Consider the following 26,818-nt stretch of genomic DNA (forward strand, 5'->3'; position numbering starts at 1 on the left):
TGGGCAACTAAGTTTGTAACTATCCTTTCTATTTATGAGCACACACATACATGCTTGCATATGGATTAATTTTATATTTTTTATGTCAACTATGAACTGAATGTGTCTAATAAGAAATGTACTTTTCTGAGTGCACAGGCAAGACCTATAGATTGGTGGCTTTCCATTTGTTTGTACACTGGAATCAGCTGGGAATGTGGAAGAGTCAAGGGCTCAGGCTGCCTCCCGTGTGTGTTTAGTGGGCAGCATGTCTGTCAAAATAAACCTTTGAAGACATTATGCTTTAAGAAGTCAGAGATGGTGTAGGTGTGCAATAAATCGAATGATGAGTCGGGACTTGCATCTGTATGTATTTTGTAAGCTTCTTTCATTCAACGATTTAGCAAAGAAGCCAATATAGAGTGGCTCAGGCTGGTTAGTATCAGCTGCTATGGAACGTTGGCACAGTGAGAACCGAGAGAAAGTGAGTGTGTTCATGCTTACACACATGTGCTTTTGGCCAGGCACCTACCTGTGCTAGATTTCCAATCGAGCTCTAGGAGAGCCTTTTCTTGGTAAATGGATATCAACCAACTTCAAAGGAAAGGTAACACTAATTGATTGGACAGAGAAATAATTCATAGTTATTTTGGAAGTAGAAGTTTAATTCGGTCCCATTTTCCTGACAAAGAAGTAAATGAAATGTTTGTAAGTTTAGAAATAAGTCAAATGTCAGGATGAAATCATAAAACTGAGGAATATAGGAATGTCTGTGTTACCTTTGAGGGAAATACAGAATGATCTCCACTTTAAAATGATGGAAACACACACACTCAGACACACACACACACACAAGAGTATTGACTTGTATGCATGGTTATAAAGTTTTCTATATGCTAATATGCCAAAAGAGAAATTAAACAAATTGGGTAGAATTCCAGACATTGGGGAATTGAGAAAGAATCACTTGCAATGGAAGAGTTGATAATCATGAACTGAAACAGCTAGCATTATGTGATTATTTAAATCATATATAATAAAAAGAAAAAGCAGATTCAAATACACCAGAGGCCTGTTCCACTTGGATGGCCTAGTTAGATGTGAAGAGTGGGGTAGAATGTGTTGACCTGGGTGTGGTGGGAAGTTTCTTGCACTCTTGAGGCAGGTAGAAGCTGCCAAGACATTTCTGGAATGTGGCTGGGTAGCAAGCATTCATCATGCTTTTGGCCTCTTTTCTGTCCTACCATATCCCAACACGAGTAAAATGATAAGAAATAAGGACAGTGGTAGGAGCCGATAACTAGATGACATTATTCTTTAGACATTTTGGGCAGGAACACTTTTGCACAGGGAGGTAGACCTGTCATTCCCTCCTGTGGATAAAGGACTCTGAGCTCAGCTAGGCATGGTGACTGGCCCATGATTGTTAAGCCAGTAAAGGAAAGGCTTGAAGATTCAGATCCAGGCAGCCTGGTGCCCACAGTGGTACCCCATAAAACTGAGGGACAGACAAGACAGGAAGTTACTTGTGCATCATTTCATTATTGAAAACAAATACAAAAATTACAAGAAGGATAGGGAAATATGGTGCATTGTGAGAAATTTTTCTTATATTTACTCTTTGTTTTTATAAACATTCTACATTAGGCAGATATTATTTTACAAATTAGAAAAAAAATAAAGAAGAAAAGTAAGTTACTTCAAGTTACATCAAAGCAAAACAATGCAAAATGAAAAACTCAGCAAGAGAACACTAACAATCCTTAAAATTCCTACATGAAAAAACACCAGTTCCTTAAATCCACATATACGAGTTAAGAAGCCCAACAGAACATCAGAGTACTGCCCACGCACACTCACACAGCAGTGTGGTCAGCGTGGAGTTTTGATATGCTGAGATCTTAACTCATCTCACATTGAAACTTGTATCTTATCAGAATGTCAAATGATTGCGTAATTTTATTTCTTGTTAAAAGTTAAAATGAAGAAGAAGAAGGAAGGAAGGAAAAAAAAGATAGTGCCAGCCTGTGGCAGCCTCAACTGGAGAAAAGGCACGGGGAAAAATCACACTTTTGTATTCTACCCAAGTCAGAAATATCAGACATTAATAAAGGTGTCGGAGTGGGCGGCAGAGGTTTCGAGTTGTGCATTGTTCTAATTTGGCTCTGAACGGTTGGTACTTTCCATGAACGGATACCCTTTGTGTTTTCACACTGTTCTCTATCATCCCTTGCCAACTGGTATGTGGTTTGGGTAGGTTTATTATAAACCTTCGCCTGTGGTTGAGGAGGTAGGAAGGGATGTGAGCGGCCGTTGGGTGTTGCCCTTGGCTTTAAGGCTGCCAGGCTCCCAGATGTCTTCAATCATGAACATTAGATACTGCGATCTCTCGATGGTTCTGGAGGAAGCCGCCTTACCCTGTGTGTTTTGGGAATGGACTCTCCAGACACTTAGTTTGTCCAAGGTCCACAGCTCCTCCTTGAGCATTGTCAGGCTGGGATTCTAGTCCGTTCTGTGTGCCTCTGAGGGAACCAAGCTCTTCATGTCCTGCTGTGTTCCATGGGGCCCCGAGTTCCTTTGAGGCAATGGCGTGGAAGAGATAGGTGGTTCTGTAAACAGGAGATGAGGGATTATTTGTGGAATATTTAGACTGAACACCTGACTCCATGAGGGAAGAGTGTTCTTCTGTTCTGCTCCTCTTACTCACATTAGAAAGGTAAAGCTTGGGCTGTTCTAGGATCAAAGCCCAGAGCAGAAAGAGAAATGCCCTGGGGTCAGAGTCCTGGAAAGAGCATTGTAACTACAGGAAACTTCTACTTACTTTATCCATGCGCCTAAAGTAAGCACACAGGATAGCCAGTGCTGACTCGGACCCAGATCATGTCACATGCTTCTCCTCTAGGGACAGTGCTCCAGGTGCCAGGTCACATGCCCCAGACCTTGTGCAAACTTTGCTGTTGATCGGCGCATCATAATTCTCAGACTTTTGAAACTTTCTGAAATCTCCGAAACTATGAAATAGTGAGTCAAAGTAAGCCTTTCTCTCCCCTGCACCCACCCTCTATCACCACACACACACACAAACACACACACACACAACACCCCTCCATAGACACAAAACACACACAGCAATACACATACAACCCCCGACACCCCTGCACACACAACACTCCATACACCCCCTCCACATACACAGAACACAATACAATACACCTACACATAAGGCACATGAACCTACACACACACACACACACACACATACCCCTACACACCTACACACACACCCTCCATAGACACACAACACACACAGCACATACACGTACAACCCCACATACCCCTGCACATACAACACTCCACACACCCCTCCACATACACAAAACATACATAGAACACACACAATACACCTACACACAACACACAAGTACCTACACACACACACACACACACATACGTACCTACACACACACACACACACACACACACACACACACACTTCTGCACAGGTGGAACTGCCATTCACACCTCAATAGACCATGTGTTGTTTAATCTGTAGAATCATGTATTTTTTTTTTCTAGCATTTAGCTTGGACACTGAAGGCAAAGTTTAGTGCATCAGATTAAAAGATATCAGGCCCCATTTTCTAAAGAAAATTGTTAAATAATTATGTTTTGTGGGAGCTAAAATTCATTGCCTTGAAATTTATTAGTTCCTTGTGACTAAAAGTTTGGTACACTGGACTATTTTAGAAGATATGTGATATTGCTGGAGTACTTTTGTCGATGTGCCGGAAGAGTGTTTAAACATCTGTTGTAAGATGGAGTTGGTTGTTTGAGGGCATAAGCTTAACCTTATATTATTCTTTCTCTAGAGATACCATTCAAAGTGGAAGCCTAAACATGCATCATGAAGAATTAATCTTGACACTCTGCATTCTCATTGTTAAAAGTGCCTCAAGTAAGTGGTTTATAAACATTCACAAGCAAACTATGTTAGAGAGCTAGAGGGAAGTTATGGGGATTTGTTCTGATAGCTGACACAGTTACTGAAGTTGCCTAATTTATTTAACATTTAGTGAGTTCAAATTTTACTTTACAACTCCAAGAAATACTTGCTCTTCCTGGGGCAGGGAGGGGAAGAGAGCTGGGAATGGAGCAGATGAAGATGCTCCTGCAGGTCACTGTGCGGATTCACACTGAATTACACTTTAGAAGAAAAGGGCATCTCTCAACTGCTCCTGCTTGCTGTTTGAAATAGAGGAAGAAAACAATTGTCTTCTTTACTGGTTTTAAACAATTTTATTTGTTTTCTTTTTTGGGGGGGTGTTTTGGTTTTTTTGAGACAGGGTTTCTCTGTATAGCCCTGGCTGTCCTGGAACTCACTTTGTAGACCAGGCTGGCCTCGAACTCAGAAATTCGCCTGCTTCTGCCTCCTGAGTGCTGGGATTAAAGGCATGTGCTACCACACCCAGCTTTTAGACAGTTTTATATAGCTTCTATTTCCTGATAGGATAGCAAGAATTCCTTCATTTTAAAAGGAATATTCAAATGGAAGTGAACAGAAAATACTTTCCAACTCTTAAAAATCACCCAAGTGCTAGAAAAAAATAAGAAAGAGAAAGGCTGGACTAGAAGCTAAAGGGAGTGTCAGAACACATCAGACAGAACTTTTAACTCATGAGCTGTGGTGGTTTGGGGATCTTCTCCAAGTAGAGAAGGATTGGAAGGTCCTGTTCTTTGGCAAGAAGTCCTATGACTAAGGAACTTTGGCATAGACCTTGCAGGAGAAAGGGAGCAAGCCAGTTAACTTACTTCAGGATGTTATACCCAAAAGGGAACACTTGGGACCATATCCTTTACTTTGAGAATTATCGAGACAGGAAAACAGAGATTAGCTATGATTGCTTTTATATAAGACATCTCCACTCTGGAGGTATGCTTATGAATAGACCCATGCATTGTTGGAATACTATGTGCCACACAATGCAGTGATACCCAGATCCTAAAGACTGTTCATTCTTCTTGGTATGAAATGATTTGTTCGGGACTACTGAGCAAGAGTGCCAAGTACCAGATGTGTGCCACGTGTTCCATGCTTGATAGACAAACATCTATTACCTATTCATGACTGCCATGAAACACAATCTTGGAACAAAATCAGATCTACATCCTGTCAGGTCTGGGGCTCAGGTTCCTTTGGTGCCTTTCATGAATAGGAACTATAGCCATATGTATCAATATTTTATCTGTGGAATTCATTTAACTTGTTAGTGCTGCCTCTCACAGTTGTCTTCACAGAACAACTTAAACCACCGACTTTGTCCATGGAAGAACAGGACTGCCTGCTCACCCAGTCCATGTGCCTTGGCCTCTGTTCATTTATATAACATAAGAGCATCATATCAATCAACAAAGTGAGGCTGTAATGCTAAATGCAAGGAAAGGTATTTTAAGACGTGAGGTTCCTCATAATTATACATTCCTAACTTCCTACTGCCCACTATTTTTTTTTTTTAATGGAGGCAATCTCCAAAAAAGGAATTCATGTATTCACCAACCAAAGTACAAGTACTTATGTTTGCAGCAGGTTTGTTTCTTAAATGAATCAACACTTGGAACCTAGGATACCTTCAACTGTCCAGTAGATTCTTTTACAATAATCTAAGTCCTCAATACATATACAGTGAATCCTCTAATCATGGTATGGCTGAGCCCTGCATAGTAACAAGTCAGGAGCTCACATTGCATGTAGGAAAAAGAGTGGACATTTGTAGGCTTGATGATGTGTGGAGGGATCACACACAAGAAAGCAGATATACTATATGAGCTGTAACCCTAAGTCTCTAAGGCACTGGGGAAAGTTATTGAAGTGCTAAAGACTCTTGTTTTGAGTGTCAAGGAACAAGTCTGTTGGGAGATGGAGATGGAGAATAGGGATTGTGTTACAAGCACCAGCAAGAGACTGACACTCAGCGTCACTCTTGAACTTTGAAGTAGATCTAACATTTGAGCCACTTCCTTCTTTTGCTGTGGTTAACATCTAAGTTAACGCCCTCCCAAAGGTTGCTCTGAACAATAGACCCTAGCAACGGAGACAACATTTTGTGTATGGTCTTAAGAAAATACTGTATGTACTTAACAGACCGATTTTCTAAATAAGGATGAAGGGCATTCTAGATCCAGTGGAGTGGCTTTGAGAACTGTTCAACAACTGTAATTTAGAACAGAGGGCCACTCTTCTAAAGCTAAAGAATCCGAGCGAAGAGACGGGGAGATGGGAAGGGAAAGGATGGTCTGTATTCATCAGTTCTTGGTCAGTTATGTGGAAACATGCCACCGTGAGGATTTAGCTACCCAAGAACTCCTTTAACTCTCCCGAACCTCCCCAGATCGAGGAGACAGACTGGTTGGACAAAGGGACATGAGACCTGCTTTGACTGAGATGAACATGTGTACCCAGGTTTCTTGTCTTCCCCATGGAGATTCCATGGTGCTGACATTTCGAGGGAATATGATGACCCTATGAATTCTATGCCTTTTCTTAAAAGTAAGTTATAAAGTGTCATACTCTGAAGATGTGGCCTCCAAGCCTTCGAGTGAGGGTTGGCTAAGCTCTTCAACTTTCTGTTTAGGGGAAGCCGTCAGCTTTATCTTCATCTTGGTTCTGAAAGTGTCTTATCTCCTGTATGTCTTCTCTTAAGACAGAAGACAGCACAGGAGTACGATACTGAGATTTCTCCCAGCTTTCTTACTGACTGTTTATACTCATGGAGGGGGATCAGGGAAAAATCACCCTTGTCCTGTTTTATCTCCCTTTCCTCTTGCAATCTGCTGTAGAAAGTTGTATTCACCGATCACAAATTCATGTGGTAGAGGGAGAACCTTTTTATCTGAAGCCATGTGGCATATCTGCACCAGTGCACAGGAATGAAACAGCCACCATGAGATGGTTCAAAGGCAGTGCTTCACATGAGTATAGAGAGCTGAACAACAGAAGCTCGCCCAGAGTCACTTTTCATGATCACACCTTGGAATTCTGGCCAGTTGAGATGGAGGATGAGGGAACGTACATTTCTCAAGTCGGGTGAGTGAGCCAATTTGTTTTAACGTATTTCCTGAGACTCTTGACCTTGACTCAGAAAATCAAATACACATTTGTAAGCTCATGATAATCCATGCATTTTTTTCTTCCCTGTTCTCTCTTCAACAGGAAACAAATGTTTCATTGTAGAAATATTAAGCCAGTCACTCTAAATTTATATGTATGTATGTATGTATGTATGTAGTGTATATATATATACATATATATATGTATACATATATATATATACATACACATATATATGTATATATACACATGTATATATATATATGTATACATATATGTATATATGTATGTGTATGTATATATATATAAAACTAAATGATTAATGAGATTTCCTTTGCAGGGACTCTTGTTAATGATTAGCAGAGAGGAAATTCAGGTGGGTTTGGTAGTGAGGACTTCAGATGATATGGCACCTGAGGCAAGAGCAACAGGGGCTCCCTCCCACATGTCCTGCTCAGATTTCAGAGAAAGGGAGAAAGGAGAGAGCTTAGGGGAATACACCCTAGCCTAGATTTTGGACGTTTCTGAGAAACAAGAGGCAAAGTTACTGGGGAAAAGATATAGTTGCTACCCAGCCACAAGCTAATAGCCAAAGTCAGAGGGAGAGGGAGAGAGGGAGAGAGGGAGAGAGGGAGACAGCGAGGGAGGGAGGGAGGGAGGGAGAGAGAGAGAGAGAGAGAGAGAGCATGCACATACATATGTATGCACATTAGGCTCATGCATACATGTGTAGGTAAACATTCTTTATAAAGACTTGACATTGACCTATAAAACTTTGGTCTCTCAGGGTTAGCTGGGTGATATGTCGCTGTGTTGTGAGATGTAGCAGATTTCTTTTAGAAATCTGTCTTTATTCTAGAGCGAGCCCTGATCCTTATCAGCACATCTTAAAGAAAGAGAAGTGAGATTTCACAGCAAAGCCTCTTTTTTGCTCCTGTGGTTTTTCACAAAATGAGGTCATAGTTGTTTACTAGACACAGAAACGTCTGAGTGTCAGAAATATGTGGTAGAACTTGGTTTTTTTAAACAGTGCAGTAGATGTGATATTTTAAGGGAGAGAATTATAATATGTATGTTGCAACTGGATCTTTCTAGAGTGAGTGAAAAATGCTACAACTCACAACACAGTGACATATCGTCCAGCTAACCCTGAGAGACCGACATTTTATAGGAGCACAACCCGATGATAAGGATGAAACTTTGACAGTGGCTTTGAGTGTAGTGGAGCTTCCACATGGAAGAGGGTGCTTTGAACATCTTTAGTTCAAATAGAAGAAGAACCCGATGCCTGTGTCACATTTTATGGACCAGCGTTTTTGAGAGCATTAGAAGCAGGAGAGAGAGAGTTTCATGAATAAGAAAATGTGCTTCTCTTGCAGAAGACCTGAGTTCAGTTTGCAGCACCCATGTAGGGTGGCTCCTAAACACCTAGAACCCAGCTCTGGGCACCAGGGCCTCTTCTGGTGCACAGCACTGATACTTACATGCACATACATACGTACATACACATGCTTGCATGCACACAGAATCTTAAAACCTAACATCTTTTGAAAAGGAAAGAAAACCAGCTAAGAAGGAAAGTCACACAGAAGAGAGTTTTCTCCAGTGGAGGTGAAGAAATGGTGCACAAAACACTTTTATTGGAGCCAGAGAGAAGAAAATAGGTCTTTCTGTTTTCATTCTTCCTTTCTTCCCTCCCTCCTCCTCTCCCTTCTTTCTTCCTCTTTCCTTCCTGATTAATCTCTCTCTTTCTCTCTCTCTTTCCTGTTTTCTTTCATCTTGCTTTAGGTTGCTGCTGATGGAAACCAAGATTATGTTCGTGTTAGGCAAGTGCTCTACAACGGAGCAATCAGCTGTTAAGCTGGGCTTCTTAAACCTGAACAGCACTCAGCCAGAGGGGCCATTATAATCAGAGTGGCATTGATTCAAGGCCAGGGGTGACAGGGAAGGTGTGGGGGGGTGTCTTAGATTTTGACTTTCTTGATCTCAATTTCCTGCTAGCCTTTGAGCTTGCTCTTTGACAGGGAGTGCAGAGTGTTGCCTGGTTTAGGTTCCTAAGGGGTTTCCACGCACAGCAAGCACTCTGTTAAGATTTGCTGAATCTTAAGAACTGAGAATTGCAGAGGTGGAAACCAACGTGATATGACAAGAGGAGTTTTAAGAAGAAGATGCTGCCAATGGGAATCTGAGCTCTTTTCAGGGCCAAGTAGCTCTGCTATGCATGGCCACTTAGTCACTGCTTTTTAGCACATGACAGTCTGTTACCCTCCCTAAACCTGGCCGATTTCCTCTATGTTGAACTACAAGATAAAGAACAAGGCTTCAGGGAGTGAGAAAATGTAGTATTATGCCAATCACTCCTGTCTCTTAGGGGCAAACCAATGTGCATTTACTCTTGGTCCCACCCAGTACAACACACACACACACACACACACACACACACACACACACACTTGTGTGACCTTGGAAACATTGTTTAGTTACTTACATGAACATTAGGGAAATGGTCAATCTCCCTTGCATACACACACTGTAAAATATCTGGGAGTCTTTGACACACTGTAAAATATCTGGGAGACTTTGAGCAATAGACCACTTGCTCTCTCTTGTCCATCTCATTGTAGATATAAAGAGGACCTGGGAAAATCCAGGTGTACACATATTTCCCAGATCACAGGAAAATTTAACAATATATGTGCTACCTTTGGGATGTGGACCCATATATCACATGTATGGTGTAAGCAAAGATACAATTGAAAATGTTTTCACTTTTAAAAATGCTGTTGTTTAAAAAACATGCCATTTAGCACCATCTTCAAGATGGCTGATTTCTGAGAAGAGTAGTCACAACCATGAGAGCTACTGAAGCTCGCCTTTGCTCAGTTGTGCAAGGGCTGTGCCAAACTCCAGCTTATTCAATAGGAAGGAAAAGTCCACAGAACAGCATGCCTTGAGAAAGAGAACACAAAGTGTAGGTGCACACACCATCAGAAGACAAGGTTGGCAGCTGCTTATAGATCTCTTGAAACTAAGACTGTCTTCCTATTCTGGTCTGTAAACCTCTGAATTTGTCCAGCAGTGATGATAAAGTTTAAAACATTAATTCTCTTAAGTTCATGCCAAATGGCTGCCTGTGTGAAGTCTATTTGGTATATATGTGTGATGTGTATGTGCTACACACATGGTGTTATGATTGAATACACGTGTGTGTATGTGTGTGTTTAAAGACCGTACTGGAGTGCAATCTTTCACCACATGGCCATTGTAAACTTTCTGCTCTGAACTGAGGGGTGGCGGAGAAGAACTTACACATCAATGATTAAATCTCTTCATATAGAAATTAGGGTAAATCAGAAGATTAGAAGTAGTTGCAGAATCTCTTTACTTGTTATAAAATCCCTCTGTACCTTTGTTTCTTAGAAATGATCGTCGCAATTGGACCTTAAATGTCACCAAAAGAAACAAACACAGCTGTTTCTCTGACAAGCTCGTGACAAGCAGAGATGTTGAAGTTAACAAATCTCTGCATATCACTTGTAAGAATCCTAACTATGAAGAGCTGATCCAGGACACATGGCTGTATAAGGTAACATGTTGACAATATCTCCACTTAAGGCTCAATAAGAAAGATAACATTCCATGTGGAGAATATGAAGACTGTGGACCATTTTGGCCTCCACTAAAACAAGTGGTCCAAGTCCACATGGCTTGCTTGCTTGGCCTGTGTGAGAAAGTGTTCCATATGGGTATTATAAAGAGCTAATGTATGCAATGTGGGTAGCGTGGTAGTCGGTGTTCAGTACACAGCGACTGCTTCTACTCTTCTTCTTTCATTGTCCTTCTATTTAACTAATCTCTCAGCTGTGCTTCTTTTGTCACCAGGTGAACATCTGTCCTTAGAAGTAGTGTGTTCTGTTGCCTGCCTTTTTTTTTTCTCTCTCTAACTGAAGCGATGTGATGATTACTCATCCATACCTTATTCTGAACAACCTTCTTTCAAACCTGAGCTGCATTTTGTATGAACTTAATTTAACCTAATGGACCTCATTCTGTTTAGACATGTGTAACTTTCCTAGGTCCTTCAGTTATTTACAGATTATAATGGATGATTTTGTATAGATCCTTGGGTGATTTATGATTAATACTATAATAATGTGGTTAATTGTTCAAGGAAATCCCCACATATAGGCTGACTGGAGCAGAGAGAGGCTAATTGATTACCCTACTCTCTACCTGCTTTCATCACGTTTCCCTAACATGAGAAATAATACTTTTGGGAGGTTAAACATTTGACATCAAGCATTTCAAAAACTTGGTATGTCTCCCTGTCGTTCTCGTAACGACTCTAAGTTAAATGTGGGGACTGCGTCCTAATAGAGCTTCTTTTGGGAATAGCCTGTGTGGTTTCTGTTTGCCTCCTTGGTGGGCCTTTCCCTTAGTAAGTTGTAAGAGCTTTTTAAGAAGATGCTATGGAGGAGACGTTCACACTTGAATTCCATGTTTAGCATGTATAAAACAGTATATACATTCACTTTCATGCACACATGTAACATGACCTGTATCATATCTGTGGAAGAGGAAACCTGAACTGCTGACTCTGTCAAAAGCCGAACAGCAGAACTTGTGGAAGCCAAGCCACTGGCGGTTTCCTTGGGGCGTGTTTGTAGCTCTTTCTGTCATGTCTTGATATGCGAGGTGTCAGGGGAACTTCCTATCTGAAATGTTTTCAAAACATATGACTCAGGCTTGAGTTTACCTGCCTTCTTTTCCTGTTAAATATACACATTTTGCAGTACATGTAAATTAGGGAGTCTTGGTTTCTGCGTTTTAAAGAAAGCCCCAATACACAAATACCTAAATTTAGGAAATGCATATTTCTGGGTCTGTGTGTGGCTGAGCAGCTGACCAGAAGGTCAAGCATGCGCAGACTGTGAGCTGTCTGTGATCTTCCTGAGGTACAAGGCAGGTGAATTAGGAAATGTCTGATTGGAACCAAAAATGAAGACCTCTAGCATTTTGTATATGTTAAAAAGAATTTGCTTGGGTTTATAAAATGCTCCTTATACTCAGAAACACTTTGCAGATATGAGGCACACATGGGCACTTTGCAAGATATTTGGATAACTGCCTGGGTCTAGCTACAGAGGCCACCAGAAATGGCCAGCAAAAGGCAAAGTCTATAAGCATTAGGTTCTCCTTGTTATTGGAATGTGGAAGAACAGAGACACATGGTCAAAGTTAGTGTTTCAGATCTCCTTTTTCTGATAGTTCCCACATTGGCCAGGACCTACCACAGGCTGATTGAGTGCTGATTTGGAGACCGTGGCTTTATTATGTTATTATTGGTTACTGTGACATGTGGAGAGAAAAAGAAAGATTGAAGTATGCCCATGGGTCTGGCCATCTATACCTTTTGGTACAGGACATCAAGAATCCAGAGCAGGCACTCTCTACTTAGTCCTCTGAGTCATTCTGCCCGTATTCCCTTTGACCCTCCCCTTACACACAGAACTGGAACCAAAGTATGTCATGTAGTAGAGGTGTGTTTCATGGATAGTCTTCACCTAAGCAGTTATTTTGTTATTTAGTATTCTGTCTCTGTTTCTGTTGCTCTCTCTCTCTCTCTCTCTCTCTCTCTCTCTCTCTCTCTCTCCCTCTCTCTCTCTCTGTCTGTCTCTCTCTCTCTCTCTCTCTCTCTCTCTCTCTCTCTGTATGTGTGTGAACACCAGGTGATGGGGTGGTAAGAGCCCTCTCTTCATCCATGGCAATGGTAACAGGGTGCTTTACTGCTCTAGTGGAAGCAAGGGTGAGTTGCTGGGACACATACTTAGGGATTGCTGGTCATCTGTTGTGTTTCCCTTTGTCTCTAAAGATCTTAAGCATTAGGGATGTGAACAATTAAAACTATGCTGCCTTTAGTGTCTTAAAGTATTTTTAACTTGCCTTGACAAAACCAGAACTGTAAGGAAATATCCAAAACCCCAAGGATCCTGAAGGATGCCGAGTTTGGAGATGAGGGCTACTACTCCTGCGTGTTTTCTGTCCACCATAATGGGACACGGTACAACATCACCAAGACTGTCAATATAACAGTTATTGAAGGTAAGAGAAAGTTTGTGGAAGAAGCAAACGCATAGGAGAGAAGCAGGGGCCTCCTCGGGTTTGAGAATACAACACCACTTGAAGTCTCAGGTTTAAAAGCTTTATCTTGGGCTTCCATAAACCCAACTGAAACACATTTTTTTTTATCGATGGCTATATTCAATAAGCTGTACTTAGTATTAGAAGGCAAAGAACACAGGTGAATTCACCAACGCAAGGGATACACTGTAGTCAAGAAATTTTATGCTGATCTAGAGGGGCACTAGGCACTAGAGCTGCAGCTATATGAAACGGGTTGTCAGGGAGGCTGAAGGGTGTGCTGTGTAGTTGAAAGAGAAGTGCGGAAGACTTTGGCAGGTCTGGATTTTGGAGGGCCAGCACCTTGAAGGGGCAGAGCATGCTGGGAGAATAGCTGGCAGCTGACAAAACAAGGACATCGTGTGCCAGTTGGAGAGGAGCACATAGCCCAATTTGCTCTAAGCCCAGAGGGCAATCAAAGACCTAGGACTCTATGGTGACAGGGACCCGAGAATAACTGAACTGCACTACACGGGGATATACTTCAGATGGCACAGCCAAGAACCTGCCATCTATTACCTTCTTGGGAACTGACAGGTAAATTTGACTGTGCAGCTATCTTGATATTTCCTCAAGTCCATTTTGCTGCCTTTAGCTTGTCCTGACTGCTTTTCATTTGCTTTCAAAAGCTTCATGGATGATCTGTTCCTCTATGAAAGCCCCTCCAGCTGTTTGAAGATATGTGGTATGACCATGACCCTAATTATGACCTTCTCCCCTGCTGCCCTAGTAAACTAGAAACTCAGTGTGGACAACACGTTTAACCAAACCCACAAGCTCAGGGATTGCTCCAACACATCCACTGTACTGACATGTTTCTCCTGCATGTCACCTGATGCTTTTTGATAGCTGCCCCTGTGTTACTATTACAGCAAAGCACCCCAAGACTCAGTGTTCTGAACAAATGAACACCTTGTCTTAGAGTTCTGAAGGTCACATGTCTAAATAAGTTCATTGGGCTAAAGTCAAGGTTTCCACAGCATTTTATAGTTTTGGAGAGTGTGGGGGAAATATATTTCTCTGTCTTTTGCCAGTATCTAGAGGCTATCTTGTTTACATAATACTTTATCCTCAGGCCTACGAGCATATATCTGCCAGTCTTTTCACCTCCTCCTCCTCCTCCTCCTCCTCCTCCTCCTCCTCCTCCTCCTCCTCCTCCTCCTCCTCTTCTTCTTCTTCTTCTTCTTCTTCTTCTTCTTCTTCTTCTTCTTCTTCTTCTTCTTCTTCTTCTTCTTCCTCCTCCTCCTCCTCCTCCTCCTCCTCCTCCTCCTCCTCCTCCTCCTCCTCCTCCTCCTCTTCTTCTTCTTCTTCTTCTTCTTCTTCTTCTTCTTCTTCTTCTTCTTCTTCTTCTTCTTCTTCTCTCCCCACCCGATGCTGCTTCCATCATTATATGCATTTCCCAAGTCTGACATTTCTGACTTTCCTATGAAGACATATTTATAGCCTGATTGGACAATACAAGATAACTTCCCTTTCTTAATCCCTTAAGCAATCACACCTACAAATTTCTTTTGATCATATTCTTCTGCTAGAACAGAGTGCCATGGACCGAGCCAATTATAAGTCATAGAAGTTTATTTGGCTGGCAGTTATGGAAAATTCCAGACCAAGGGATCACCCGTGAGAGTGTATCTATGATGTGCTGTGTGGTTCAGGACATCAGATGTCTTTCTGTCTGTATCACCTGCCATTGCCTTGAGACATATCTCTTGCTAAACCAAGAACTAATATGGCTGGACTAACTCACCATGGAGTTTCTAAGATCTGCCTGTCTCTTTTACCATGTGCTGAGGGTATAGGCATATGTAGTCATGCTTAGCTTGTTACATGGGTTTTGGGGATTCAAACTCAGGTCCTATCCTAGCACATCAACCATTCCTGTCCACCAAGTCACTTCCCCAGCCTTGAAAAGAAAACCTCCACTTGACTAGAGAGTAGATGACTATGTATGAGACAGGAAACCTGGGCTGGGTTCATCTTTGTGATCAGAAACCCACCCCATAACACCTAACCCATTTTGACAATAATGACACAAATAGGAGAAGCTTATATACTTTAGGTTAGGACCAGAAATCACTAGGGACAGTAATTGCACCGGGTCTACAGATTTGTACAGCAGAGTTGGATAGAGTCAGGTAAGGCACTCAGGGCATGGTTAGGGCTGGAGAGTCCACATCCTCAAGAGTAGGATTGGTGTCTGGGAGGGGTGCTTCGTCTGGTTCATCTAGTCTTGATATATTCTGTTAAGTCCATTAGTGAGAGATGGACAGATGGAGGGAGGTGATGTAGAGTAGGCAAGTGCTTCCCAGTGTCTGTCCATCTTCTGTGTCCTAAATATCTGGTCCTCTCAGTATCTGGCAGCAGTCTCCCTTGACCATACATTCCTTTGGCTTCAGGTTCACTGAGCCGAAGCCAATGTTTGAATTCAAAGGATTCTAGATGGATGATGCTTTCAGCAATAGGAACATACAGCTAATGGGCAATGGAGGCTCAATACTATGAGCTGTGTTAATAAAGAGTTAATAAGATCATGACACAAGCCAATATGTGGCAATGACTGCAGTTACTCACAGATAATGATTAAAACCCTAGTGTAGCTCCTGACACCATATTTGGAACCAAAATTGATACATGCTATGTTTCTTTATACATACATGCCCGTGGTAAAATTTAGTTTATAAATTAGGCACAGCAGATTAGCAACAAAACTTAATAATTAAATATAGTAATATGCTGAAACAAAATTGTCAAAGTCACTAGTTTGTGCTTTGTGGTCATGATGAAGTAGAACACGGGTTATTTGAAGACAAGTACATGATACCATGATGCTTAGGCTGGAAGTATATAATGCAAGGATGCACTGAACACGGGGATAATTCATGTCCTAGTTTGGCTAGAATGGGATGGAAAACTGAGAATGGTACACAGTTTAAAAATTGCAAGTTGGTTATTTTAAGTTATTCTTCTGTTTAACATTTTTGGGCCACTTAAACCACAGAAAATAAAATCATGGATAATCAAGAAATACAGTGTTGGAATCTTTGTTACATGGAATGATCATATTCCAAAAGATAGATGTCCTAGAGAAACTTGAGGCAATTCTAATGGTTGTGTTTGTTTGTTATTTTCCTTTTAGGAAGGAGTAAAGTAACTCCAGCTATTTTAGGACCAAAGTGTGAGAAGGTTGGTGTAGAACTAGGTATGTCTTACAAAGCGTGCTTTCTGAATTTATAAATGGGGCCATTATCGTGTTCTCAAGAGTAAATCTGGCTCACTGTTGGTGGATATGACTCATTATATATTTATTGAGGAATATTACAAAATGAGGAAAAGCATGTTACTGTTTGACTATTGAATCTTTTAGACCAGTTAAATGACTCTTCTGTTCAATATCAGTGGGGCTGTCTATGGCTTGTAAACTATGCTCTCAGCCATGGTTTTAGTCCCCCCTATTTTTCCTCTATTGAATTTTCAAAACATGAAAATTTGGTGATAATACTCTGGAGGAATAAATCAAGCTTCTTCTATGGTTTAAATATTTGGCCATAGATGGAATTGACTGAACTTTCAGGGTTTGTTTAATGCTGTGGTTCTCACCCTTCCTAATGCTGCAACTCTTTAATACAGTTCCTCATGTTGTGGTAACCCTCAACCATAAAATTATTTTGTTGCTACCTCATAACTATAATTTTACTACAGTTATAATATAAATATCTGACATGCAGGATGGCCTTAGGCCACCAGTGTGAAAGGGTCCTTTATTCCCTAAGGAGTCACAATCCACAGGTTGAGAACTGCTGGTCTAGGCAGCACTTAAGATTCCGTGTGTACAATTAGGTAATTTCTTTCAAACATAAAAACCAGGAAGGAATGAAATAAATTTATACATTCTAAGCCTTATATTGAGCTAAGTGACTTGAGATACAGTTTTCTAGTAAGTACGAGAATATTGCCTCTATGGTACCGACTGAATAACTGACACACAGGCCAAGCAACTCACAATTCTCTCAGTCTGCTCAGAACTCAGCTGAGGTGACTGGGAGCAGATGTGCTATATCCAGTCTGTTGTGCACTTACATAGCTGGGGTCAGAGAGAATTATATACTCATGTTTGTTGCAAATCTTTGCCACTAGAACACCGCTTCTTAAGGTGTGAGTTGAGACCACACATGGAGCTGTATAGGTGAATGTGAGGACCTTAAGAAATCTGGCAAAAACAAGCTTTCTGAATGCACAATGACAGGAAATTCCAAACCAAAACTGCAAAGAAGCCAAGATGTTTCCAGGAGCAGTCACTGGAGCTGACTTGTACAACCTCACTGTGTGCTCTGTTCTGAGCACACTATGCACACTATGCACACTATGCACACTATGCACACTATGCACACATGCACACTATTCACAATATGCACACATGCACACTATGCACACTATGCACACTATGCACACTATGCACACATGTACACTATGCACACTATGCACACATGCACACTATGCACACTATGCACACTATGCACACTATGCACACTATGCACACTATGCACACTATGCACACATGCACACTATGCACACTATGCACACTATGTACACTATGCACACATGCACACTATGCACACATGCACACTATGCATACTATGTACCAGGCATGCCTTTCTGTATAACATCTCAGCAGGGGACTGAACATCGTGTCCCAGGGTCAAGATGTGTGTGCCTTAGGGGGTTCAGTCTCTTTACTGTGCAGATAAAGGCTTGCAGTCTTATAGAAACATATTGGTTTAATTACAGAAAACCAAACCAAACAAAACAAAACAAAAAACAAGAACCTTTAGTGTTCCCCTCCTGTCATTCCTGAACTTGTATTAAGTTAGTGAACCTTCGGGTTGTATTGTGTTAGGATGTTTCTTTTTGAAATTGGCTGTTTGAGTTGCAGACTTGAATTTGATTTTTTTTTAAAAAATGTTGGAGGAATTTTAGTTCAGGATCAGGATAGAATTTCTGAAAGGTCCCTAAATATATTTCTGCCATTTTGTATTACATAATTATGTAAAGTTGTCTCATCATTGATGATTATAAAATCAAAATTTGAATATTTCTAAGTAACATTGAAGATGTTTCAGAGCATGAATTCCAATTATTCAGCCAATGTTTAATTCTTTACAGAAAAAAACAAACAATCACACATCTCATCAGCATACAGATTTGCTTTTGTCTTTAATAAAAATTATGTGTATAACAAAGAATTGCTTTAAAATAAATTTCCTCGTATCTTATTTTCAACCAATGCTTAATTCATATACCTATCTAATTGGCCCATATACTCAATCACACACAATTTGTTGGCTGAAAGGGAGTCATGAATCCCTTACATCCTGGCTGAGCGACACTACTTGCTCTCCTATGGTCCCACTGGAAACATGTCTCTGTAGCCTCGTGCTACCCCAGCCCTTACTGATATTCCCGAGAGCCGTGGAGCTGCTCCCATATCCCCAGAACTGGACTCTCTGCTTTATAAGACTCCTGCTTATTTCAACTCCAAGGGACTCCTTACCTGGAAGAGAACTTTCCTACCTACACTTCAATTTCACCATTTCTTGTTCTTTCCCCTGTGCAGCAATGATTTTCTTATTTTAGGTAATTGGTTTGTATGGTATACCTATCTTGTTTTTCTGGTAGTTTAAGAGAGACATTGGCTTGGTTTAAAATGAAGCACTTCTTCATTTTTTTTTCTGAATGTGATGATATTTAAAGCTTACTTAGCACACACTGATTGTATTTTGAAACTTCTACCAAGTTTCTAAATTCAAAACCGAGACTGTCAACTTCTATCTAGGAAAGGATGTGGAGTTGAACTGCAGTGCTTCATTGAATAAAGACGATCTGTTTTATTGGAGCATCAGGAAAGAGGACAGCTCAGACCCTAATGTGCAAGAAGACAGGAAGGAGACGACAACATGGTATGTACACGTGACATGCGAGAGATGCCTTGGTGCGTGCTGTAAAACTCACATGTATACACAGCAGAAGAGAGGCTGGGCTCCTGGGTGGCTGATGGGATGTTTAAGTTAGCTTTAAATGTAATTACAATTTGCTTACCATCATCATTACAATATTCCAATGTTACCAATCAATCATGAGGACATTTGCTGTACATATATAAGCTTGAAGCAAAAAGTCTCTTGAGAATGTTAGTGAGCATTTTTAGCATCATTTTATAACGGTACCAGTTAGTCAGAGTCTTGGGGTGAAGTCACCAAGCTCCTCATAAGAGAGCAATCAAAGGGTGCCATAGTTTCTTGGATTTTGAGAACTATGTCAAGTGCTTTATTTTGATTAATGTGCCACAAAAGTAAAAATGATGTATGTACTCAAACTCCATTCTCTTAACACTGAGAATATCCAGTTGATGCAGCTTTGATGTGATTTGTCATCTCTTGTGTTCTTATAGGAGTCTGACTCCCAGTGTCTTTTGAATGTATAGAGAATGGAAGAATAAACCCACTCTGTCCTTAAGAGGATGAGGCCTTTGAAATGTGGTTTGACTGGATTGGGTAGTTGTTTTGGTCAGGATTCTGTTGCTGTGAAGAGACATCATGACCAACTCATTTTTTTTTAAGACATTTACTCCACTTCGTCTCTGAATTTGCTCCCATGAGTATTTTGTTCCCCCTTTTAAGAAGGACCAAAGCATCCACACTTTGGTCTTCCTTCTTCTTGAGCTTTATGTGGTCTTTGAATTGTATTTTGGGTATTCCGAGCTTTTGGGCTAATATCCACCCACTTATCAGTGTGTATGTACCATGTATGTTCTTTTGTGACTGAGTTACCTCATTCAGGATGATATTTTCTAGTTCCATCAGTTTGCCGGCAAATTTCATGTACTCATTGTTTTTAATAGCTAAGTAGTACTACACGAAAATGTACCACATTTTCTGTATCCATTCCTCTGTTGAAGGACATCTGGGTTGTTTCCAGCTTCTGGATATTATAAATAAGGCTGCTATGAACATAGTCAGCAACCCAGGAACTATTGTGGATGCCAAGAAGTGCTTGCTCAAAGGAGCCTGATGTAGCTGTCTCCTGAGAGGCTCTGCCAGATCCTGACAAATACAGAGGTGGATGCTCACAGCCAACTGTTGGACTGAGCACAGGGTCCACAATGGAGGAGTTAGAAAAAGGACTGAAGGAGCTGAAGGGGTTTGCAGCCTCATAGGAAGAACGACAATATCAACAACCAGACCCTATCCCCAGAGCTCCCAGGGACTAAGCCATCAACTGAAGAGTACACATGGAGGGACCCATGGCTCCAGCCGCATATGTAGCAGAGGATGGCCTTGACAGGCATCAGTGGGAGGAGAGGCCCTTGGTCCTGTGAAGGCTCTATGCCCCATTGTAGGGGAATGCCAGGGTGGGGAGGCAGGAGTGGGTAGGTGGGTAGGGGAGCACCCTTATAGAAGCAGGGAGATGGAGGAGAACTGGGAAAGGGGATGGATAACATTTGTAAATAAAGAAAATATCCAATAAAAAGGGCATTTAATTGGGGCTTGCTTACAATGTCAAAGGCTTAGTCCATTATCCTCTTGGCAGGGGATGTGAGAGATACAGGGAGAAGTGGTACTGGAGAGAGAAGAGAGAGAGAGAGAGAGAGAGAGAGAGAGAGAGAGAGAGAGAGAGTGAGAGAGAGAGAGAGAGACAGACAGACAGAAGAGACAGAGAGAGACAGTGAGGGAGAGAGAGAGAGAGAGAGGGAGAGAGAGAGAGAGAGAGAGAGAGAGAGAGAGAGAGAGAGAGAGAGAGAGAGAGAGAGCTGAGCAACAGGAAGAGCTAGACTCGGCTTAGAAAGGGCTCTTTGAAACCTAAAAGCCCACCTCCAATGACATACTTCCTCCCACAAGGCTACACCTCTTAATCCTTTCAAATAGTGCCACTCCCTGGTGACCAGTTATTCAAATATATAAGCCTATTGGGACTGTTCTTATTCAAACCTCCACAAGAGTGGAGTACCTGTGATTGAATTCTGATGACTTTAAAGCATGGAAGAGAAAGATCATTTATAAGTCCACAGATGCTACTGCCATGACAGAGGTCCTGCTAGAGCATGCCTTTGGACTATAAGCTAAACAGCATCCTTTCTTCCTAGACTCTGGCTGCCCAAGATTCACTTATAGCAATGAAAGATGCAGAATGCAGAGCTGGCTGGCCACAGTTAAGGGTGGTGGTGTGGAATGAATTCCAAGTCCTTGGGAGGGAGATATAGAAAAGCAAAGGAGGAGAAGTGTACCATGCTGTGAACTCTGTTGCTCCTTGGGGGAACCGGGAAACTAATTTTAATTCACACCAGAAACAGAAACATAACTGGTGCTTCCTTTCAATATTTTAAACATATAATTTCCCGTCTCCTGGGTAGACTTATGGCTCACGAACAAAGCCTGTTGATAAATTATCTTCTTACATTACAGGATTTCTGAAGGCAAACTGCATGCTTCAAAAATACTGAGATTTCAGAAAATTACTGAAAACTATCTCAATGTTTTATATAATTGCACCGTGGCCAACGAAGAAGCCATAGACACCAAGAGCTTCGTCTTGGTGAGAAAAGGTATGAGAGGCTTGGTGTTGGCTCTCACTGTGATTTCAGAGAGTCTCAACAGCAAGCTTTCATCCCAGGTCACACAGCGAGGTGACAAAAGCCATAGCTTATAGGTCTAGATCCATGTGCTTCACTCCTTCGTCAGTCTCTCTTGACACGTGAGCAGCAGTTGTGTGATCTGCACACTTGTGAAGCAGAAACACAATCTGTTTCTTCCGTTATCTGATGCTGTTTGTGTTTCCTGGACACTGCTCAGTACCAGCTCAACACCTCTTGCAGAGCTCCTCAGAGCTTCTGCCTCTCCTTGCTCCTCTCAAGTCACATATGTCACAGGAGGAATAGGATCTGCTTGTCTCTGGAGCATCAGAAATTCACAGATCTCTCTCAAGTTGTAGGAACTCCAGAGTACGACCTTTAAGAGTTTGCTTTTTAAATATACATAATTGTTTACTTAATGGAATGACTGATTTTATTGGAAAGATTATCTCTTAAAAGCGTGCCACGTAGGAGGGTAAAATCTTCAGTGAGGCTTATACTGTCTGACGTGGAAATCCCTACACCATTAGTGTTTTCTCCTGGAGAATAGGCGAAGGAAAGGGGAAAAGATAATGCATAGGTAGGGAGTTGCTACAGCATTGTCTACACTTAAAAAAAAAATAGAATCATTATAACAATAAGTATACTGTGAATCAATAAAGGGTTGTTGGTCAAATGAGGAAATAAAATGTGATTAACATTTAACCTCAGCTAAATAAAAATATCAGAGTCAAAAGGCTTTTATATTTTCTGGGTATGGGCAGTAATCATGTATACAACGTGTGAGCCTGGTGTCCACATAAGCTAGAAGAGGGAGTCAGATTTCCCCTGGAACTGGAATTGCAGATATTGAGAGCCAAAAGAAGGTGCTGAGAACCAAACCCTGGACCTCAGCGCCAAGTACTTTTAACTGCTGAGTTATCTCTCCCGCCCGCCTCCCCAGGTTTTGACCCTGTTCAGCCATCAGCACTTTCTTGGATGGCTGCTGAGACTTATTATTTTTTATACCCCTCCTGGCTCTATTGTGTTTATCTATGGTGAATACAAACTGGATCAATCTGGGGGGCATGACTGTTTGTTTTGAAAGATTTCCCACTGTAGACTACCAGCAGGAGTGTGGGGAGCTAGGGGGAGTATGGAAGTACGTGGGGAGACAGACACCTGCTGTCTGTCAAGGGCAAGAACTGCCAGAACTCTAAAATGCCAGCCACATGCCTTTGATCCTTTGATTCATGATTTCCCCATTTCTCTCTCTCTCTCTCTCTTTTTTTTTTTTTTTTTTTTTTGCAGAAATACCTGATATCCCAGGCCATGTCTTTACAGGAGGAGTAACTGTGCTTGTTCTCGCCTCTGTGGCAGCAGTGTGTATAGTGATTTTGTGTGTCATTTATAAAGTTGACTTGGTTCTGTTCTATAGGCGCATAGCGGAAAGAGACGAGACACTAACAGGTAATATGCTGCTGTGACAGGGGCACCCTAGCTCATGTTTTTGTGCCTGCACCCAGCAAAGGAAAGAAACACTGGTCTTCCTTTTATTTGAATGATCCCACTAATGATCTCTGAGCCTCGTTCCCAGCCTGGAGTCAGGGGTTACTCTGTGTGGGTTACACTGAAACAGGCGACATGCAACCCTATACTTGTTTGTGAGAAAACAGATGTGTTTCTTCTGATGTCTCATGTCTGTGAACTGTCTCCTCACACGTCTTGTGCTGTTAGTCCGAGTGTGTTTACACACACACACACACACACACACACACACCACTACACACTCAAGAAGACCATTTTATACCCAATAAAATTTGTTTTTATTGAATTTTCTTTCATCCTTTTCATCATTTGAACTGGGAAAGGGATCAAATAATGTACTTGGAGGAATGTGGGGAGAGACAAAGATCTCTGTTTCAGTCTCCTAGACCCATCCGCTATCGTGTCTAATGTCTTATGCTTCTCAATGCTTTTAAAAGTGAATTTAAAGATTATTATGCTCTGAAAAACTAACCTAATTCTGTGGTGTGTGTGTGTGTGTGTGTGTGTGTGTGCGCGTGCACACACATGTGTTTAATAGAAAAAAATACTTCACAGAGGTCAAATTCAAAATTTGTAAATATACAGCAGGAGACCTCCCCTGTCTCCTCCAGTCTCTGATTCCTACCATGTCCCCACCTGCTATTATATCCAATGAGTTATTAATGTGGATTCTTACTTCATGCTGCCTTTAAAAAAAAATTCTTGGTTTAGTTACCCTACTTTACTATTTTCAGTTTTTGCTTTATCATTTCTTATGTATCTGTTCATGCTATTGAAGGAATCCCTCATCTTTCAGGGTGCTCAGACCCTGCTTGCATGTCTGTCTGTCTGTCTGTCTGTCTGTCTCTCCATGCGTGCATGCAGGCAGGTGTGTGTGTTGGTCAGTTGTTCTGCCTGTCTGTCTGTCAGTCTGTCTGTCTGTCTGCCTGTCTGCCTGCCTGCCTGATTGGTTGTCTGCCTGTCTTTGAGATAGAGTCTCATGTTGCCCAGGCTGGCCTCCCCATGGCTAAGTATCATCTTGCCTCCATCTCCCAAGTACTGGGGTTACAGGTATGTGCTCTCACACCTGGTGGTCTTCAGTAACTTGCTTCTATGTAAACTCTATGTCCTCTCTTTCAGATGGGTGGGTGGGTGTTTGTGCTCTTGCCTCTTTGCTATTATAGAGATGTTGTGCTGAATAAAGTCATACCTCCATTGCCTTCAGTCATGCTGTATTGCCGCAGGGATGCTCTCAGTAATGTCCCTGGAGCTTTGACAGGTGTTACCCCATGGCCTTCCTTCCTGAAAGTTTCACGTTTGCCCTGCAAGGATGGCATTGACTTTCCTCATACCCTCACCCACACACTCTCAAATTCTGGTCTGTTTAATAGATGAGAATTTGAAACTGAGTAGATTTAATTTGTATTTCATTTTATGATGTTAAAAACACAAGCAACCTTTTATATATTTGATGTTTGTGTGTGTATCTTCTTTTTCAACATATCCACTCTTGGCCCTTTTTGCACTGGGCTTTCTGGCTTTTTGTTTTGTTTTGTTTTGTTTTTCTTCTTCTTTCCAGACACTATTTATATCTTAGGTGAGGTTTTTTTGGGATCTCTATTGAGAAAGGTAAAGACCCCATATTGTCATCAATCTTTGCTTTTTGTGGTATGGCTATGTGGGAGACCCAATATATCTTTACTTCTTTTGGTATCTGGTTTTGGGGTTATAAGGACAAAGGATCCTTTAACCGCATGATATGAAGTGATTTTAGAGTACTCTTCTCTGAGGTTTTTTAAAACTTATTTTATTTCTACTATAGTATAATAGAACTTCATATCATTTTTTATGTTTACAAATTTAGTATTAACAGCTAGTAGGCTTGGGGACTATGACACTCAGCCTGCATATATGTGATCTTCCTTTAAAGGATATGAGACAGTGAAGTAAAAAGTCTGTGTATGGCTTTTTCTCCATGGTTTCTGCTCAGAAATAATAATATTTGTATTTAAATGGGCGTTAAGTAACCTTTCTCTTGAGTTTCCATAATATTTTTGTTAATTTTGTTTGACACAATTTAAACATCCTTGTTTTGATTTTTTGTTTTTGTTTAAATTTTCTAAAAATTATCTAAACTCATTGATTTTATTTTATATGTGTGTGCCTGAGTGTTTGTCTGTGTACCACATGTGTGCAAGCGCCTGCAGAAGGGAGAAGAGGGCATCCGATTGGAACTGAAGCCACTGATGGTTGTCAGTCACCATGTGAATGCTGGGAATTGAACCCAGGTTTTCCACAAAGCAACAAGAACTCACAATCACTCAGCCATATTTCTAGCCCCAGTCATTTTTTTTAAAGGTACACATATCACAGTTAATATAGAATGCACAGAAACACTCAGGAACACACTCTAAGCACCTTCAGTCAAAGTGAATTCCATGGCCAGGTGCAGTCTGTAGCAAGGGCAGAAATGAAGACATGTCTAGGAAAGAAAAAATTGTAGCCAACACTATGCTTTTAGTTTTGACAGAACATGAAAAGAACCAACGAGCCAAAGACTACTAAAACACAGTCAACTGATGCATATAGTTGGAGAAACGATGGTTCCGCTAACTCATTATTATCCTAAATGACCACTTATATAGTGATAGTATTGCTAATTAGAGATAAAAAGAATTAATCACCAGGAAATCAGGTTTCCCACCAAGCATCTCACTATCCACCTTTAAAAACAAATTGTGGTGAAAATTAGCTGACTTATATCATAAAATAATTACTTGAAATAGGAAACTTGAAGTCAATAAATAGTTGGGGACTAGTTCTTCATGCATAAGAACAAAGGTATGTTACATGTGCTACAGATACACATGGGATTACCTTCCTTGTTTCCCATGGTCTGATTGTGAGAAATGTATGATCTTTTACTTATTTACCTACTGGTGCCTATTTTTGTCACTGACTTGATAAAAACATTTACAAAAGCTCAATTCCTCATTGTCTGGACAGTAGCTATAGTTCACAGAAATCTAAAAGCATCACCCAGTGTCAGTGGTTACTGGTTATAATACCAACTAGTTTTATGGTCACCCATCTTTCCTACATTTGATGAGCATATGATTCTGTAATCTTTATCCAAATTTTCTTACACGTGCAATTCTGCTTAACCAGTTGCTTTATACCAGCAATTACTCCTAACACATTGGTGGAAGAGCATACTGTGAGAACTGAGCAAACTTTTGCCAGACAGAGAAAGTATTGATTTGTGAACTTGATTGTGAAGAAATAGGGATGGGCCATTGGGTCTAGACCGCATGGCCTATAAAAGAATAGACTCAGAGTTGTTCCATTCCATCTTATTTTAATAAGAGACCCAGCTATGTTTACCTTTCAATTTAGTTGGTGAAGATCTAGCTCCTTAACCATCT

At 41.1% G+C, this 26,818-nt stretch overlaps 1 protein-coding gene across 9 annotated transcripts in view; it reads left to right on the plus strand.

The window, feature by feature from the left end:
* Il18r1 (interleukin 18 receptor 1) overlaps positions 1–26,818 on the plus strand; it is a 35,303-nt gene that overhangs the window by 2,329 nt on the left and 6,156 nt on the right. For 6 of the 9 annotated variants that reach the window (XM_006495727.3, XM_006495729.4, XM_006495734.4 and 3 more), the window contains 8 exons: positions 3,849–3,934; positions 6,814–7,060; positions 10,505–10,670; positions 13,042–13,186; positions 16,401–16,463; positions 19,095–19,218; positions 21,721–21,860; positions 23,178–23,336. In XM_006495727.3, the coding sequence (XP_006495790.1) occupies positions 3,877–3,934; positions 6,814–7,060; positions 10,505–10,670; positions 13,042–13,186; positions 16,401–16,463; positions 19,095–19,218; positions 21,721–21,860; positions 23,178–23,336 (1,102 nt within the window). In that variant the 5' untranslated portion in view covers positions 3,849–3,876. Of the gene's footprint in view, positions 1–2,881; positions 3,001–3,848; positions 3,935–6,813; positions 7,061–10,504; positions 10,671–13,041; positions 13,187–16,400; positions 16,464–19,094; positions 19,219–21,720; positions 21,861–23,177; positions 23,701–26,818 lie in introns of those variants that run through there. The other 3 variants (XM_006495732.3, NM_001161842.1, NM_001161843.1) reach the window with 3 other exon arrangements.

This window comes from Mus musculus, chromosome 1, assembly GCF_000001635.26.
Source record: "Mus musculus strain C57BL/6J chromosome 1, GRCm38.p6 C57BL/6J".
Taxonomy (NCBI): Eukaryota; Metazoa; Chordata; class Mammalia; order Rodentia; family Muridae; genus Mus; species Mus musculus.